Source organism: Engystomops pustulosus, chromosome 4 (genome assembly GCF_040894005.1).
Source record: "Engystomops pustulosus chromosome 4, aEngPut4.maternal, whole genome shotgun sequence".
NCBI classification, from domain to species: Eukaryota; Metazoa; Chordata; class Amphibia; order Anura; family Leptodactylidae; genus Engystomops; species Engystomops pustulosus.
This window is the reverse complement of record NC_092414.1, coordinates 89,487,406-89,504,971: the sequence shown is the minus strand read 5'-3', so window position 1 is coordinate 89,504,971 and position 17,566 is coordinate 89,487,406. Positions and strand designations below refer to the sequence as shown.

General features: G+C 40.1%; 1 protein-coding gene across 1 annotated transcript in view; it reads left to right on the top strand.

The window, feature by feature from the left end:
• RAP1B (RAP1B, member of RAS oncogene family) overlaps positions 1-17,566 on the top strand; it is a 37,246-nt gene that overhangs the window by 6,493 nt on the left and 13,187 nt on the right. Inside the window, exons 2-3 of the mRNA XM_072146669.1 lie at positions 9,580-9,666; positions 14,772-14,840. Of these exons, the coding sequence (XP_072002770.1) occupies positions 9,610-9,666; positions 14,772-14,840 (126 nt within the window). The 5' untranslated portion in view covers positions 9,580-9,609. The remainder of the gene's footprint in view (positions 1-9,579; positions 9,667-14,771; positions 14,841-17,566) is intronic.

Below are 17,566 nucleotides of genomic sequence, written 5' to 3'. Positions count from 1 at the left end.
CACTAGTATTCTTGTGCTTTCCAACATGTTTTGGTTGTTATACCTGTTATGTTCCTCAAGTCCTTTAAGACTTCTTTTTATGTGACTTTTCATGTTTCTGTCATATTTCCAAAATTTCCCTGAGTTAAACATACCGTGGTGCTGTGAGGACTAATATCAGTCTATGGGCAACATGCAACAGTTAATGAAACATTTTAGCTATGATAGAACACAATTGTTAATCATTTCCAGTATTCAGTAATATGCCCTTGCCTCCCTCTGTCTTCCTTCCTGCTAGAAGTACTATGAGGTGACACAATCAGCCCGGGGGGATTGGACAACCATGGTGATACTATATGCTAGGACAGTTTTGCTGCTTCTCATATGCTTTTTAGTTTTCTTTGCATAGCTTCTACTTAAATGGCCAATGATGAACATATGGTCTTGTGGACATCTTAAGTTGGGAAATGCTTAGAATTTCTGGCAAGCGAGCATGACATTGAAGAAATGTGCACGCGCTTGGGGTGAACGATTAGAGAGGCCTCTACAGATGAGGAATTCAGGATTTGGCTGTACATGACCATATATGGTGGGGTCCGTCTACTCCTAACATAGTAATCGCAGAGGCAGCCTGTGCAATATAAGAATAGGATTTTAGTCTAGTCTCTTCTCAGATTTCCCTGATTCCCCTGTTCTCCGCTAAATACTAGTTCATAGAAGATGGTTACTTGTTTGTATATGACCATTTGTAATATTTTACACCATATGTTATGAGGAAACAAAATCCCCTGTATTTGTGCAGATATAATCAGGAGATGAAACTTCCAGTCTCTTTGTTTACTATGCTGGCAGAACAACTATCTGAACCCTGCTTAGTGCTAGACCATGTCAGAAGAGGACTTTTATTTACCTACTATCTCTACTCTGTATGCTAGTTTCCCATCATTTCTTCACTTCACAACCAGCAGCTGTAACAAGGTTACCGGTACATATACTGATAATCAGTTCAGGGTTCCTTGATGTAGTCCCGGGAAATATGCAAATACCTTGTAAAGAAGCCACTTAACATCAAGCATGACTTCTTAATAACAGAAATCTTAATAACATGATGTGGGATAAAAGCCAAACCTGTATAACAATTCCTTAAAGGGGTTTTCCCACAAACCAAATTAGGCCCTATTCGCGCATGGCCAGATTGCTCTGTTCATCTCTTTGGAGCAGGTGGAGATTACCAAGTGCCCTACGCTGCAATCTCCATCAGCTCCATAGAGATGAACTCATGATCCTCAGGTCTACTTTAGCTGACATCACATATGTAAACCTATTACCTTCTTTGTTTTTTTTTCCATTTCTTCAGTCCTGTCCCCTCGTGCTGGCTGGTCCCTCAGAACCCTTCTCTTTATGCAAACATAGGCCAGCCCACATTCCTGATGAGACTGAGCCCCAAAGGGTCGTGGGGTAGCATACGTGATATCAAAAGACTTGGCTGCGAGATTCCATTTTTTTTTTTTGTAATCACCGTATACGTCAGTTGTTTTTTTTAGCATTCCATGTTTGTTTTAAGAGTTTTGATTTTTATAGTGTGCTAATAAGGAAGGTTCATTGTGTATGTGGGCAGGATCACTGAATCTCCACCAGAGGAGTCGATCAAATTTTGAGTGCAAAAACTCTTCCAAAAATGTAGTTACACTTTCCACAACATCATCACAATCCAGATGCTGATCAGATGGTATACTTCCCTAGACTACCCTACTACCACTACCTTTTGATGGTATCACACAAAGAGAGCCTAGAGTACTTGCATCCCATATCTGGCCTTGCCTCTGTTATTCTATGCGCTGTTCTCTGATTGGGGGATAACAGTGCAAAGGGATAGTATGTCCTTAGGAAATGAAGTGTAGAGTATGAAGGTCAAATGGGGGTTTTCTCCCTGAAGCAACTCCAAGCATTGTCATAAGTTGTGCACATCTGCTGGCTTGATAATGAATAGTTCCATGGTATGTCATGTGTATGCCATGGTACTGTCCAGAGAATCTAAGGGATTGCGTTTCCTTTAATTCTGCTGTGAGTAGATTTTCTAATGGGTAGATTTATAGAGCTTGAAATGCTGCGACACATCTGCATCCAAAGGCATTGTTAACATGCCCTCTGAGCAGTCTAGGGGTTAATTTATTCTCAGTCCCTGAGTAAGTGGTTCTATATATAGAAGGTTAATGAGGTAATATGCTTTAGGCTTGAGGGTCTAGGAAGTGAGTAGGAAGCAAACCAACTCTGATCGTTGACTGTCATTATTGCAGATTCTACCTGGCTGGAGAGGCACAAGATATATGTGCAGTGGAGCTTAGCATTTCCCTTGTCAGCTTCTTTTTGGCTGTCATTGCAGTTTTCTATAGTTGAAAACTATAGTCTGATTGAATCCTCTCCTTAAAGTGAATTTCTTGTATTTCATTTCTTGTTTTTTTTAATTATATTTGTCGAAAAGAAGCAAGTTTTTTTTTTGTTATGTTGTTTTTTAAAACTTAAGAGGGTTTTCCCACGAACAAAAGTTAGGCCCTATCCATGGATATCCACAGATCATGAAAACGAGGACCCCTTGTCGCTCTGTCAGATTCACTGTATCATAGTATATAAAGCTGGAAAAAAGTCCATCAAGTCCAACCTTTAAGAATTAAATAAATGTTTTTCCCCATGACCCGTGATATTTTTGCTCTCCAGAAGGCATCCAGGCCCCTCTTGAACATGTACATAGAGTCCGCCATAACAACCTCCTGCGGCAGAGAGTTCCACAGTCTCACTGCTCTTACAGTAAAGAACCTTTGTCTATGGTGATGGTAGAATCGCCTCTCCTCTAGGCGTAGAGGATGCCCCCTTGTCCTGGTCACAGGCCTAGGTATAAAAAGATCTTTGGAGAAATCCTTGTGCTGTCCGTTCAGGTATTTGTACATTGTAATGAGGCCTCCCCTCAGTTGTCTTTTTTTTTAAACTGAATATTCCCAAATTTTGTAATCTGTCATTGTATTCCAGCCCCCCCCCCATATTCTGCTAATAATCTAGGTTTCTCTCTTTTGCACCCCTTCCAGTTCTACTAGGTCCTTTTTATACACAGGTGCCCCAAACTGTACACAATATTCCATGTGTGGTCTGATTTGTATAAGGGCAAAAATATGTCTTGGGGATAGGGCCTAACTTTTCTTCGTGGGAAAACATTGAAAAGAGATCAATAACAACAGAGCGAGGCAGAAAACTTTCTCTGTGTGTTTGAGGCCCATTAATTAAAGGTTCGGTCTGGGAAATCCCATCAGCAAATAGTTCTTGGACCAAACTTGTGGGCAGCTGGCCTATAGGAATGGGAGAGCTGACAAAGACTTTTATATGTGACTATAGTGTTGTTTAGCTACATTATCTCTGCTCCAGCTGTTGTCAATGCTGTTGACGAATGTATGAACAAGAGTAGAGCGCCACTAGACTTAGACTTCCAAACGCAGTGGCCACTAAAGGATAAGCCCTAAAAAGGGCTACAATGGAATTTATTAGCTGAACCTACCACCGGATCTACCTTCACAGGTAGATCCAAGTTGGTAGGTTTCCTTTAAGACTAAAGACCCAAGTTCTCATGTTATAAACCACATCAACAAAACCTGAACGCGTGTCACACATACGAATTGTGTTGATGTAAAGGACCGATAGCACATCTAATGTTTTGGTTTTACTAGATATCCTGAAAATGTGTTCCTACTTTGCATTTCTTTTATATATTTTTAACTTAATGTAATTTTTTTTCTTCTTGCATTATATTATCACTAAAGGAACAGATGTCCAGAGTCATAGAAATCTATGGAGAAGGGATAGGAGAAAGCAGCTTCTGGAGGAAGAGACAAGCGCACTACTCCGTTGCAGTGTTTCTTTGTCTTACTGATTAGTATTAGAATTAGTGTCCATTTATTTCAAGTCAGAATACAATTGCACTACATTTTCCACCTTTCCTTTGAGGCTACTAACAGACAAACCTGTACTTTTCACAGGCCGCAAACAAACAACTTGTCCCTTTTTTGCGGTCCATATGTCATCAGTGTGTAATCGGTTAAGTCGTGTATCCGCAAAAAATAGGAAGGTTGGCAAATGAAGTCACTATCTTGTCCCAACCCCTTGAAGCAGCTGATCCACAAATCTATGTGTCGTTTGCTTGGCATCAGTATTTTTCACATTCCAACTAAAGGAATAAGACCTACTCCTGAGTTTTTGCAGCATCCACACTGATCAGTGAAAAACTTAATAGCTCATGTGTCATTGTGTCTTCTGCATAATACACGACCGAAAACAATGTTAATGTGCAGAGATCATTTATTTTAGGAATCCATGTATAAAATTCAAAGTGATGGCTTTATATATAAATAATAATAATACAAATAATAGATCTTTATGTAGCCCCATAACATATATGAAATATATAATGGCATCTTACACTGAAAAACTATTTTCCTGATATGTGGGTCAGACCCAATAATAGTTGATAATTTTTCTAGTTACTCTTAAATGCCAGGAATGGAAAGGTCAAAAGTAAGATGATGAATTTTTAAATCCTGATGTAAATAAGTATGTTTTATCTGATTTTGGGATTAGTGTTTTCTTGCTTTCAGCTCACTTTTTAAAATGTAAATATGATTTTTTTAATACATTAGACTATGCTTGGAAGGCTAGGTTTGCTATCAGTAATTTCCTTTCAGATCTTGTTTCATTTATGACCCAGTGTAGTGGCATCATCCAAAAAATCAAAGTAAGACACCAAATTTGTCAAAATTTTCATTTCATAGTTTTATAAACTGCACTATTCTTGTAGTGGCCATGCACAACCTATTAGATCCTTCTGTTGGCAGGGTTGAGGACAGACTTGGGGACCTTCATTAGGACAGCAATCATTGCCTATTCACCTTTAAATATGTTAGAATTGAATATGCAGTGCATTGGAGCCAAGCTGTTAAAGGGGTATTCCAAGTAATGAACTGAGGGATAGTGTGTGACAGGCGCAATATCACCAGAATTCTGGCGCAATGTATTAATAAATTCCCCCATTGTCTTAATTTGGAAATAAGCAACTGGCTTTCCCTGGAAATATGGGCGAGAAGCAAATGGATATCATACATATTAATATAATGATGCCAAACAGGAGTAATTTATGTGCTGCGTAATGAGGTAGAATGGAGAAGGACATAAGTGTATTCCAGGTATAGGAGATGTATGCATTTTCTATTGTATATTGCTAATAGACACACTTGTAACACAGAGTGACACAATGATCTCCATTTACAAGAATTGTCTGTGGAAAAGCTCTCTTCTATAATAAGCACTTTATCCTTACAAACAGTTTAAAGGTCTTAAACCGGAAAAAAGAAAACACATTTAAATTTAGCAATTCATTTCTTAATCTGCAGGGCTATTTCCTGAAACATTGGGTGTTGGCCGCACACAGAAGGCAGCTGAAATGTCATCTTGTCACAGAATCACAAGTCTTGTCAGAGGTCAAAGAAATTCAGTAGTATTGTGTTTTTGGGTACTTTGGGTGGATCTGTTAAATGCCTTAAAGTTTAATAATAACATAGAGCAACACATGGCACACTATTTTTGCATCTTTGCTCTCTGTGGTGCCTGCATGTTACCAGAATTCACACAGCAGAGGAGGTAGCACAGTCCCTTAGCCTCATAAGTTTTTTTTGGCTACTTATATACTACAGTTATAAAAAGTTTCCGCTGAAAAGATATAGAAATAGATGTATGTATTGGGCACACAGTGTTGCACACTTCTTTGAAGTATACATGAGACCGAAGATTAAGTAATCACCATGGTAACCAAGGTTTCTCCAGTTCTGTTTTAGTAGTTTTGATTATGAATTTATTTTATGACTAGCTGGATTACTAGTGACCAATTTATAGGAACTGCAGCTCGTCTTTTAGAGCCTTCTTCATATTTCGTAATCCTACATTTTAGATTATATAGCTCTTTGCTCTTTTCCACACAGCAAACATTTTTTTTTTTTTTGGAAATTAACTTATGGACTATTGAATATGAATTAACACCAGCAAAGTCCTTTTTTATTCATTACATATTCAACCATATGTAATTACTTCCTTAAAAGCCTTCCATATTATAAAATTGATTTTTTTTTTTTTGCTACGTCAGCGATAATACCTCCCATTTGAAACAACATTCATCTTGAGTTTTAGTGTAAAAAACAACAACAATGTTTTATACACAATGTTTAGGAAAAAGTGCTTGTAAGCCAAAAAAATTATCCTGTATATTTTTATCATACATTAACCCATTAACCCTGTAGTAGCTTGTAGCCCTGTAATTTTCTATTAAGATTCTATCAAGATTATAAAGAACTGTAGTATCCATACAAATAAAAGCTTTTCTGTGTAATTTCATCCATGGGCAATAGAAGATTTTGCCTGGTAGAGTTCAATAAATGTCTTCGCCTTACAGGGTGGGTCTGAAAAGGTTTATATTGGGGAAAAAAGTTGGGTATTTATTGTTATGAATAGGATAGTACTTCAAAAAATAAAAACACAGCTACCATTTCCATTTTACTACTTAGGTTAGGTTCATAAGTGTGTTGTGGCCTTCTCAGCAGACCTGTCAACAATTAGGACAAACTAGAGAAACAGACTTGCCTATTGATTCTAGTAAATTACCGGGATCCCTTTTGGGAACCTGTTGATCCCCATAGTAGGCAGGAGGTTCTTGGATGCCATTTATGTCTGTCAGGAAAAGGATCCAGCCATATGAGGTGCTGTTTTTTGACTGTTTCTTCTATTAATTTTCTTGGAACTTAATTGGCTGCAGTGAAGTTTCCTGTGTCTCCTCTTTAGGCTGCCCAGTCAGGCATGTAGCACATCCTTGTTTTGTGAAAACCCAGTTTGCTAGAATTGTACGCTATGTCTGCACTTTACCTTTTATGAAATATCCTATTTGTTTTCAAAGGGCCATGAGCCATATTGTAAGATTAAAGGGTCCAACAGAGCAAGTTGGGCCCTATCGTAGCACCACTGAGATGGCCAGAGCAGCCAGTCGCGCATCTTTTGGAGCTGATATACATTGCTGAGTGCTGTACTCTCCATTATCTCCATAGAGATGAACGGGGCAGCCCACGCATGTGCGACCAGCTGCTCTGGTCATCTTGGTGGTGCTATGAGGGGTTGCAACAAGAATACATTGGACCCCCGTTCTAGTCATCTGTGGGGTTCCATCACTGAGACCCCCACGATTAGCAACTTAGGCTTTATCCTTCAATGGGGCCTAACATGCTTCATGGGAAAACCCCTTTTAAGTTGCTTAGAGAGATGGTTTTTTATTTGCAGTCTGTAAAATTCCACTTTGCTTCACCTTGCTGTTATATTGCTGAACACACATTTGTTTTGTAATGGCATAAGACCTTCACTCTTCTATAGTGGTTTCTCTCAACAACTTTTAGAATTTTTGGATTTTTATATTGCATTTATTCTATGTGATGTTAACCATATTGCTATACGTCTGTTTATTGCTTTTCCAATAAACTTTAAAACTAAAAAAAAACAAAAAACTATTGAAACGCCATGTGTAAATGCACCCCAAGTATTTACAAGCTTTCTATAAATGCCTTATACTGGAGTCTACAAAAAAAATTAACATTGTGTCTCTCCACCACCACCAGCAGGTCCTCTTCTTGCATCTGCTGTTCTGTCTTTGGGTCCCTGAGTGATGGCGCCACCCACATTATAAAGTTAGCAACTAGCTGACACAAGCTGTGGCGCCGGCAGCGCACAAACAATGACTTCAGCAAGTGGCTGATGTCATAGTGTGTGCTGGCCACACACAGACCCGAAGCCAGAGCACTGGAAGATGACCTACAGGGGGCATTGGAAAGGTGACTACCGTGTTTATTGATTTTGTTATAGTGTGCCGTACACTGAGCAGGGGCTGGCTGCATATATATTGTTGTGTGTGTGTGTGTGTGTGTGGGGGGGGGGGGGTTGGCAGTGGCTGCCTCTATACCGGGTGGAGGGGACGGGCAGGGGCTGGCTGCCTATATACCCGGGGGGGGGGGGCATGGGCTGGCTGCCTATATACCCAGGGGGTGGCGAACAGGGGCTGGCTGCCTATAAACCCCGGGGGGTGGGCAGGGGCTGGCTGCCTATATACATGGGGGGAGGGGGCAGGGGCTGGCTGGCTATATACTGGCTGGATGCTGTGGCTAATGCATTTCTCACCCTAGGCTTATACTCCATTCAATAGGTTTTCCCAGTATTTTTGTGTTCAAATTGGGTACCTCGGCATATACTCTGGTCGCCTTATACTCAATATGTCAAGTTCTCAATATGCTATTATAAAAAGAAGGACCACTTCAACCTCGGGTGTAGTGACTTGTGTCACACTAATTTGGCATGGATGCCGGTTTATAATGGATGTGGCTAGGATGCTTAGTGTTGCTATGCTCAAAAGATTGCTTCACTTTCTAGTTTCAGGCTATACATGTGTTGTTTTGTATGTTGCTTCTTGGCTTCATTTGCAATGGATCTGTGAACATTTAAATATAATAACATAAAATCTGATTGAAGCTTAAAAGGGGTTTTCTTACCAAACAAGTTAGGTCCTATCCACAGGATAGGGCCTAACTTGCTGATAGGTGGTGGTCTCAGTGATGATCCCCACAGATCACAAGACAAGGTGGTCCGATGGAGTCCCTGGTACCTGCGTCACACCCTTTGTCGCTCCTGAGATGAATGGATCAGACTGTAATGCGTGACCGTTCAGCTCCATGCATCTCGGAGAGCAATGAGGGGTCAGACAAAGGTACCTGGGACCCCATCGGAATGGATCAGCAACTTAGGCCCTCTCCTGTGGAAAGGTCCTTACTTGTTTAGTGGAAAAACCCCTTTAAAGGACATCTACCATCAGTTTTACTGATGGTAGATGTGTACAACTTGCATGCGCGTTCTGTTATGTAGGAACTGTATCCTGGAACTGTTCTTAATAAGAGCAGGAATTGCATGATTTGTCAGAAAAAGAGTTTTAAAAAATATCCAGGTTAGCCGGAGCCGCTCAGGCTGTCGTCACCTGAGCTCCTCTCAGCATTGTTTTAATTTATTCACACCCACACTGCTATAGTTCCACCTGCTATCACCCGAAGAGCTTGGAGAGAGCCAGTGACGTCATAAAGTTGGGGCTTACTGTTGCGTTTTTGAAACACAATGCAAAGGTTCAAACCTCGATCACAAGTTCATAACATATTACGTTTCAAAACACAACACAAAAGCCACATGTGAATGCAGCCTTTATTTGAAGAATATTTATTATATCATTTATATTAGTTCTTTTAGTTCTTAATCAAATATCCAAATAATAGGGTTGGTACCTTTATTGCTCTGTTATTGTCATTTTCTATAATCTAATAATATCAGAATAACTCCTTTTACATGCAGGAGCAACTCGCTGGGATGTACAGAATTACAAGGTCCTGCTTCTTCTTTGCATGACTAAAAGTGAATATTCTTATTTTTATTTTGCACTTACAATGGAAAACATAAGTTAATTGTGCCTCTCCCCACCCTTTTTTCTTTTTGAAGGTGTGGAGTTGTTGACTTAAAGCCTGCACCATGCGTGAATACAAGCTGGTTGTTCTTGGGTCAGGTGGTGTCGGGAAGTCTGCTCTGGTAAGTAGTTGGGTGTTTTTTTTTTTTTTTGGGGGGGGTGGGAGTTCAATAATGACTGCTTAACCCTCTTCATCCTTTGGAATCCAACAGGACACGGGATGTCACAGGAAGTCCTGATTCCTACTGCCAGCGGGTCATGTGACCTGTGGCTCCTGGCAGCAAACCTCCAACTTTAACAGGGTAAGAGTGATCCTACTAGGGCCTCATACTTGCCCTGTTAAAGTAATGTATTACAGGACAATGGATTATGGACCGGGACTCTCTAAGCAGACACACTATGATCCCCTTAGATATGTGTGCTGACAATGTGGTTAGATTATCAGGGTACAGGTTTATATATACTTTCATCTGGCTTCTGAACATTGTACTAGAATCTGACACATGGAAAGAGAGATGAGACAGGTCAGAGATGATGAGAACCATGAGATGCACACACAATCGAAACTCTCATAAAGTGATACTGATGAAAAATACAGAGAGCTTTAACTTTTTCACACGTTAAGAACCAAAGTGTCCTGGTCCCAAAAGGGTTAAGATTTTCATGTAGCACTGTACAGGTATGTTCACACGTTGCTAAGAAATATCATTGTGTAAATTAACGGCACAACCTTTCTTCCGGCTACGTGTAGACTTTCCCTAAGTCTTTAAAAATAATATGTGATCAGAAAACAAATTCTAAAATGGGTTAGCTTAGGATTGAACTTTTCTTGACTAGATTTCCACTTTGAGTCTGTACTGATTTCCTTTTATCCGCTTAGTGAAACGGCTCAGATCGAGTAGCTGAACTAGGGCAGAATTTGAAAGGAAAAAAAAAAACTACTGAACCCTTTTGAGAACTCCATAGACTAATACCATAAACCTGGAGAGCTGATGGTGTCATTTGTTTATTTCTGCTTGTTCCCCTGTCCTGTGTCAGATTCCTCATGTCCGTTTGTTCTGGATTTTTTTTTTCTAAGACGTGTATAGTGTGTTCAATGCTGATGGGGGTGGTGCTTACTGCTGCTTGGAATGTGAAATGTTTTTTTTTTCCTATGTTTTTTAACACTAATCTATGGTTCAAATTCACAAATCAATAGACCTTGGGATGTAGAACAACTTGGCCTATTATTCTTATTACCTATATCCAGCAGTTTATTTGCTGTCTTCTTCAGTTAAACATGAATCTTTATCCTGCACTAGGTGCTCACAGAGGAGGAATGAGGGGGAGGTCATGTGACAGAGGCCTCTCTGCGTATAGCAGAGCTCAGTGTGTTCAGTGCTGCGGATACAGAATAGTGAGGCACAAGATCTCCCCTGTTCCCTATAAGTCCCTCCATCTTAGTATGTGATTCTACAGAACTGTGTCTCTCTTCAGCTTATGCTACTTCCCTCCCCATAGGCACTTTGTGCACTGTGCAGAGAAGCAATTAACCCTTAGTGTTCACACAACACAGACTATACACTTCATGTAGCTATTATTTAATGTTCCATGCTCCTCCATGTGATGAGGCTAGTCACTATATTCATCCTGTATGTACACTGTGCAGTGGATTCACTTGTAGGCATCTCTCTGTATTTGCTTCTAAATTATTTAATAGCACACAAGTTATCATGGGATCTGTGGGCAGAGTGAATTGGACTTGGCTTTAGGGCAAGAACAGGAAGAGCTTGGTTTCCTTCCACTTCACCACCGGGGAGAAAGTTTTTAGTCAAACACTTCCAGTACTGAAAATGAAAATTCTTTGGAAAGAAAAGGACGAGCACATTGCTCTGTTTGGTTTTTAAAGGGGGAATCACACATGTTAAATCATTTGGTAAATACTTTATAACTTCGGAGTTGTGCTTTAAGAGAAGTTGGTCTGGACACAAAGATAGTCCAAACATTCATGATATAAATAAGCCACACTAGCAAAAGGTTTGCTTCCCTGCCAACACCCGTCATCTTTTGCACACTGTATATCGAGATACCAGCTTCACATTTTTCTTAATGATCAGGCAGCGAACTTTATGAATTTTGTGCTCGGTCATTAAAGGGGAGGTTTTTCCACATAAGAAAATTCTCACATTTCAATCCTCTAGTGATGTAAACACAAAAAAACCTCTTAATTTACGATTTTACTGTTTTAGCGCCTATCACTCTCTATGATGCTCAGTGTAAAATTCCAGGGTGTGGGCGGGGTCTCTCTAGCAAACACATTATGACCCATCTAGTTTTGTGGGGTGACAATGTGGTTACATTATCAGGGTACAGACGGGCTTATATGCACTTTCATCTGGCTTCTGACATTGTACTAATACATAGAGAGAGAGAGATGAGACAGATCAGAGATTCACAAGATGATTACACAGAAGCTGATAGACCATTACACCGTTACACTGTGGGCTCTGCTACATCTCACAGATATGTGCCTGCATTCCCCTTCCCCGAATCACTCATCTCCTTGTAGCTTGTAGTTTGCAGCTTGTCTCTCCTCACAATCTCCGCACTAGAAGTGAATCAGTGTCTGTAAGGCTACATTCACACTACAGTATGGGGGACGTATATACGGCCGACGTATATACGGCCGATATACGTCCCCCATACACTTCTATGGGCTCACGGCCCTGTACGGGAGCGGTACGGTGCGGCACCGTACCGCTCCGTAGCCCGGGGAAAGATAGGTCATGTGTGAATTTAGCCTAAGCTCTGTGCTAGGACTGCAGGGGACGGGGCTACAGGCGCGAGACATAGAAGTCTCACTACACAATCTCATCCAAGATGGCGCCGGACCCCAAGTCTACAGTTACAGGGTCAGACCTAGGGGCAAATGAAATTGTGTACACCAGGACTGATAGAGACAGATTGGACTTATATCTGTTAAATGTTGCATTTTTGTTAATAACAGTGAATTCGAGAATGTGATATTTTGTTATCCTGAGTACATATACGAAACTTGTCTTCATGGGAATACCCCTTTAAGGAAGTGGTCTGTGGGTTTGTAAGTGGACTTTTACAGAAATATTTTTTTCACTCTAAAGAAGTGTCTTCTAGACCAATTAATGTGATTATTACAATGTAATATTTGGCTTAAATTTCAATTTAATCTTGTTTTCCAAGATTAAATTGTATGATGCTGCTGCAGGATTCTGTGGCAGACAATGTGTGTTGTGAAATTTACTAAATGCTATCTATTTCTATCTATTGAAATACTACCGTTTAATTCCCAGAATTCTAGATTCTTTTGTGTGATGTGAAATAGATATGACCATGTTACTATTAGTATTTAAGCAATGGTAGAATTAAGAAACAAGACCACACACTCCAAGCTATAACCTTAGGGTGTTGATCCAGAGAAAAGCAAAAGAAACTTGGTGTTGGTTGCCAATTGGCCCATATAAGGAAAAAAATGCCTGTAAGAGATTCCCATAACAAGTATCTAGTTCCCATGATGTGATATTTTTACTTTAGAAAGAGGCTCCCAGACTCCTCCTAAACTTGCATAATGTAGCAACCATTACAACATCCCATGGAAGCGAGATATCTCAAAAATGCATTGTCTTCTGTTCCTAAAGGCACTATTTCAGTGTGATCACCTCTGAAATGTGCATTCACTAGTATGACAGCTCCTTACTATCAAGAACATATGCGATTACCCTCTTGTACCTGCATAATATAACCTGCAGTTTGCTCTGATTTTTTTCAACCTTATTTGCTGTTTTCTGTATGCCTTTTTTTTGAGCGGATAGCATAAGGACTCCTTCATTTCTATGGGTCTGTGCACATGTGCATTTTTTCATGTATGTGCAGACCATGAGAAAAAAAGATTGCAGCATGCACAGGGATGACATCTGTACCTGATCCATTTGCTAGGCAACCAACTGGGCCTTGTATCTAAAAAAAAGAAAATGGATGACATACAGACGTGAAAAAAAGACGGTGTGGATAAAAGAAAACTGACTGCACATGGACATCTCGCATATCTACATGAAATGAAGTGCATTAGTACACCTTTTAAAATAGTGTGCTATGTGCCATAAGCACTGACTGACTAGATGGATCAGTAACAGTATATTGCCTATTAGTCTGCACGGCTAATGGGAATAGGCAGATGTTGCACTACTTTGCTGAGAGACTTTTAGATAAGCTTAGAACAGTATGTGACACCATTAATGGGAGAAGTGAGAGTTCCTGTGTACTTTATCTGTTTGTACTAGTCTCCAAGGCTTCCTGGTGTGCGTTCAATGAACAGGAAAGTCAAACCATTGTATAACACAGGACTGTTAGTCCTTATAATGGGAAAAGTGGTACAGAAGTGATTTATTACTCGCCTCAGACATCTGCTTCACGCAGCACAGTAATCTGCCTCTGTGGGGCACATTTACTTACCCGTCCATGTCGCGATCCCGATCCGGAATGTCCGACGATAATGCATTGTGCTGTGATTCACCCGGTATCCTGCATGTGTCGCTCCCCGCTCAGGTCCACCGGAGTTCACCTTCTTCTTCCCGGTGTATGTAAGTGCATGTCTTGCGACACAATTTTAAAGTTAAATCCTTCGCTTAGTCCGAATTAGGTCCAATGGCCCGCCCCCCCAATCCCCTTCTAAATGCAGCGCAAATCGGAATACGTTGGAATATCCGACGTTTGTGCCGTCTGTGGACCCTTAGTAACTGAGCCCTAGTGTGTGGTAAAGATGGTGTACTATACAGTATATTTTTGCCTATACACCTTCTTCATGTAATGTCAAATAATGGTAAATACGTTCTAGAGTCATTAGGGTGCACTACATAGTATATACCGTAGTTGTAACATAAAACCTTATTAACAATCATTTAAAGGGGATGTACATAATCAGGCTGCTTTCTTTAAAAAACAAAAGTGCTATAACTACCCAAATTTTGGTTGTGGTATGTTAGACATCCTATGAACAGGTTTAGTAAGCAGCCATGTTTTTCTAGTTCTGTGCAAGTCTGGGAAGTGGTGATATGTAAATGGTTTTCTTTTCAGGTATTACTTAATAGAAGTGCGGACAATGTAAACAAACGTGGTCTTGTGTATAAAGGAGTCTACAAAACTGGCATGATCATGTGTTTGAAATGTATACCGTGATGCTATCTTTTACATTTCCTCTTTTGTTTTCTTATAGACTGTCCAGTTCGTCCAAGGCATTTTTGTTGAAAAATATGACCCCACAATAGAAGACTCTTACAGAAAGGTAGGTTATGTATGGATTCCAGCATCTTGTTTTATACCTATTATTTCATAAACCAAAAAGATTAGTTTTACTTATGGAAATGTTCATTTGCTTCACACTATATACAGGTACTTTGCATATTAAACCCACTCCTGTAAAGGGTAGAAGTTTGCATTGAACATACTAAGTGTTTCTATTGTCCAGGGTGATATCTGTGTGGTCTGAGCTCTTCTTTTCTTGGGGGCATCCATCTTGAAATTTTTTGCTATGTATTTCCGGCTTCAGAGCATCTGATACCAGTGAGAAGTGTCGGATGTGGGGATCAACACTGATCTGATATTGATGACCTATGCTAAGGGACAGGTCATTCATTATCTTAACCCCTTTAAGATTTTACAATAATTTACTGCATGAACATTAAGAGCATCTTGTAGGTTAAAATTGGGCAATAGATTTCACATGTTAGTGCTTCATTATTATTTTTTTTGTATTCAAGCTTCACTGCAAAAATACAGTCAGTCTGCAAATGATACTGTCAGCATTTCCTGCAAAGTATTGCGATGGCCTTCCATTGCCTGCAGCTTTGGAAGGACAGTGCTTGTTCATCATTCTGACTGCAAGTGACATTTTATTCATCCTCCATAGAAGTGTCATGTGCTGTCTAGCTGGACATCAGCTAGACAGAAGCTGGATTATATAAGAACAAGCAGTCCTTACAAATAGTTTTTGTATCTTTGGGAATTATAAAGTGTACAATTTATTATTTTGGGATGTAGACAGGTATGCTTAATCAGGTAATCGGAAGTCTTCGACAATGAGACAATAGGTATTTTGCTTCCACCTGAATTGTCTGTTCAAGGGTGCATTCTGGCTTTCTTAACCCTAGAATGCATGACCATAAAAATCTACACTTTTACATACCTGGGGCCTTTTAGGCCCGTGTGCAAATAACATGGAATAACTCAAATAAAAATACTTTTCAAAGTTTATTTGAAAAATGCAAAGCAAGGATGCATTCCTACTAGCGCTGGTATCTGCCAGGAGGGGATCTGTACTGGATCTGACCTCCTGGTGTCCCCAGCTAAGGCTGGTAGAATTCGGGCATTCCGGTAGCCTTAACTGGAGTTACCAAGAGATCATATCCATTATGGATCACCTCCTGGCAGACACCAACACTAGTGAGGATGCATCCTAAGATGTGAATAATTCAAAACATTTTGTGCAAAAAAAAACCCAAAGTAACTGAACGGGCTTAAAACGCCCAATATACTCATTCGATATAACTCTTTATAAGAATGTTTTTTTGTCTAAAAGTTTTTTTTTTTTGTATATAAAAGTTGCAGTAAACATGCTGCAGGAATATCCCTTTTCAAAGTTTCCTTTTCGAATTTACTAATGACCGCAAAATCTTTCACATGTTATCTGTTCGGGAGAATGATCCTTGCAGGTATTTTGTCCACAAGTGGTACAGACACTCTCTGATTTCCTGGCCTTCTTTGCTGGACAAATGTAACATTGCTTTCTTTTTTATCTCTCGGCTCTGGATGTTCCTGAATACATATACCACATCTGATCATAGCTTACAGAAAATGTCTCTTTTGGACAAGAATTGTGGAATTCCTACAGTTCATTGAGCAACTCTTACAATATTATGTGATGGGGTACATCCAAGAACCCTAGGAGTACTGTCCCCAAAAAACATTTGTTTTGGATGTTCTGGTTGTACGTTCTGCTGGATCCATTTCTTCTTCATCATCTGAAGAATCACTCAATGATGAAGTAGAGACATTAGCTGGTGGCATGTACTCTTCATCAGACAAAGAAAGTTCACTATCTTCATCACTATCAAAAATGATTGCTTTGATTTCTTGGTCAGTCAAACCCCTGGTTGTAGACTGTGCCATTGTAACCTTAGAAGTCAATAAACTATAATGAAAAAAAATGATTACAATAAGGGTTGTAGACTCTTTGTTAGTGTCTGTACAGCCCCCTCCGCTCACCTTCAGCAGGCCACCACTTTCTTTTAGGTGAAGTGGAAATCTTTGGATTTTTGGAGCTCAGAGTTTCTTTTTCAAGAAACAAGAAAGCTGACTCCTTCCTGTTCAGGAACAATGATGATGTCAGAGACGCATGACATCATGAGGTAGTCTCCTTCCCAAGATCACATGACCATGTAGGTAGGCACAATCCACATTCTGCGCAGCAACAGCAGCGTCATAAAGACTAAGGCTACATTCACACGACCGTATGGGGGACGTATATACGGCCGACGTATGTATATACGGCCGATATATACGTCCCCCATAGACGGCAATGGGCGCACTGCGCTCACCTCCTCCTCCTTTCCCTGTGTGCTACGGTACGGTACGGTACGGCAGGCAACGGCAGTGTGAATGCAGCCTAAGTCAAAGTTTTCCCCAGCAACAGAAAAGACAAAAAGACTTAGGATCACATGTAAACCTAGTACGGGCCTAAAAGGCCACAGGTATGTAAATATGGGGTATTCACAAAAAAGAGTTATTATACCGAAATGCCTGTAACATAAAAATATATGAACAACTGGAAATGACTAACAACTATATAACTGAGGAATACCTAGAGTTTCAGAATTCTAACTAAAGTAATCTTGCAGTAAAAAGAAAACAACTAACAGAGCGGGCCTGCGAGGCCCCAGGTATGCATTCTAGGGTTAATACAATGCACCTTTCTTAATGTCCTCATTATGATGGTACGTACCCAAAGCAGAT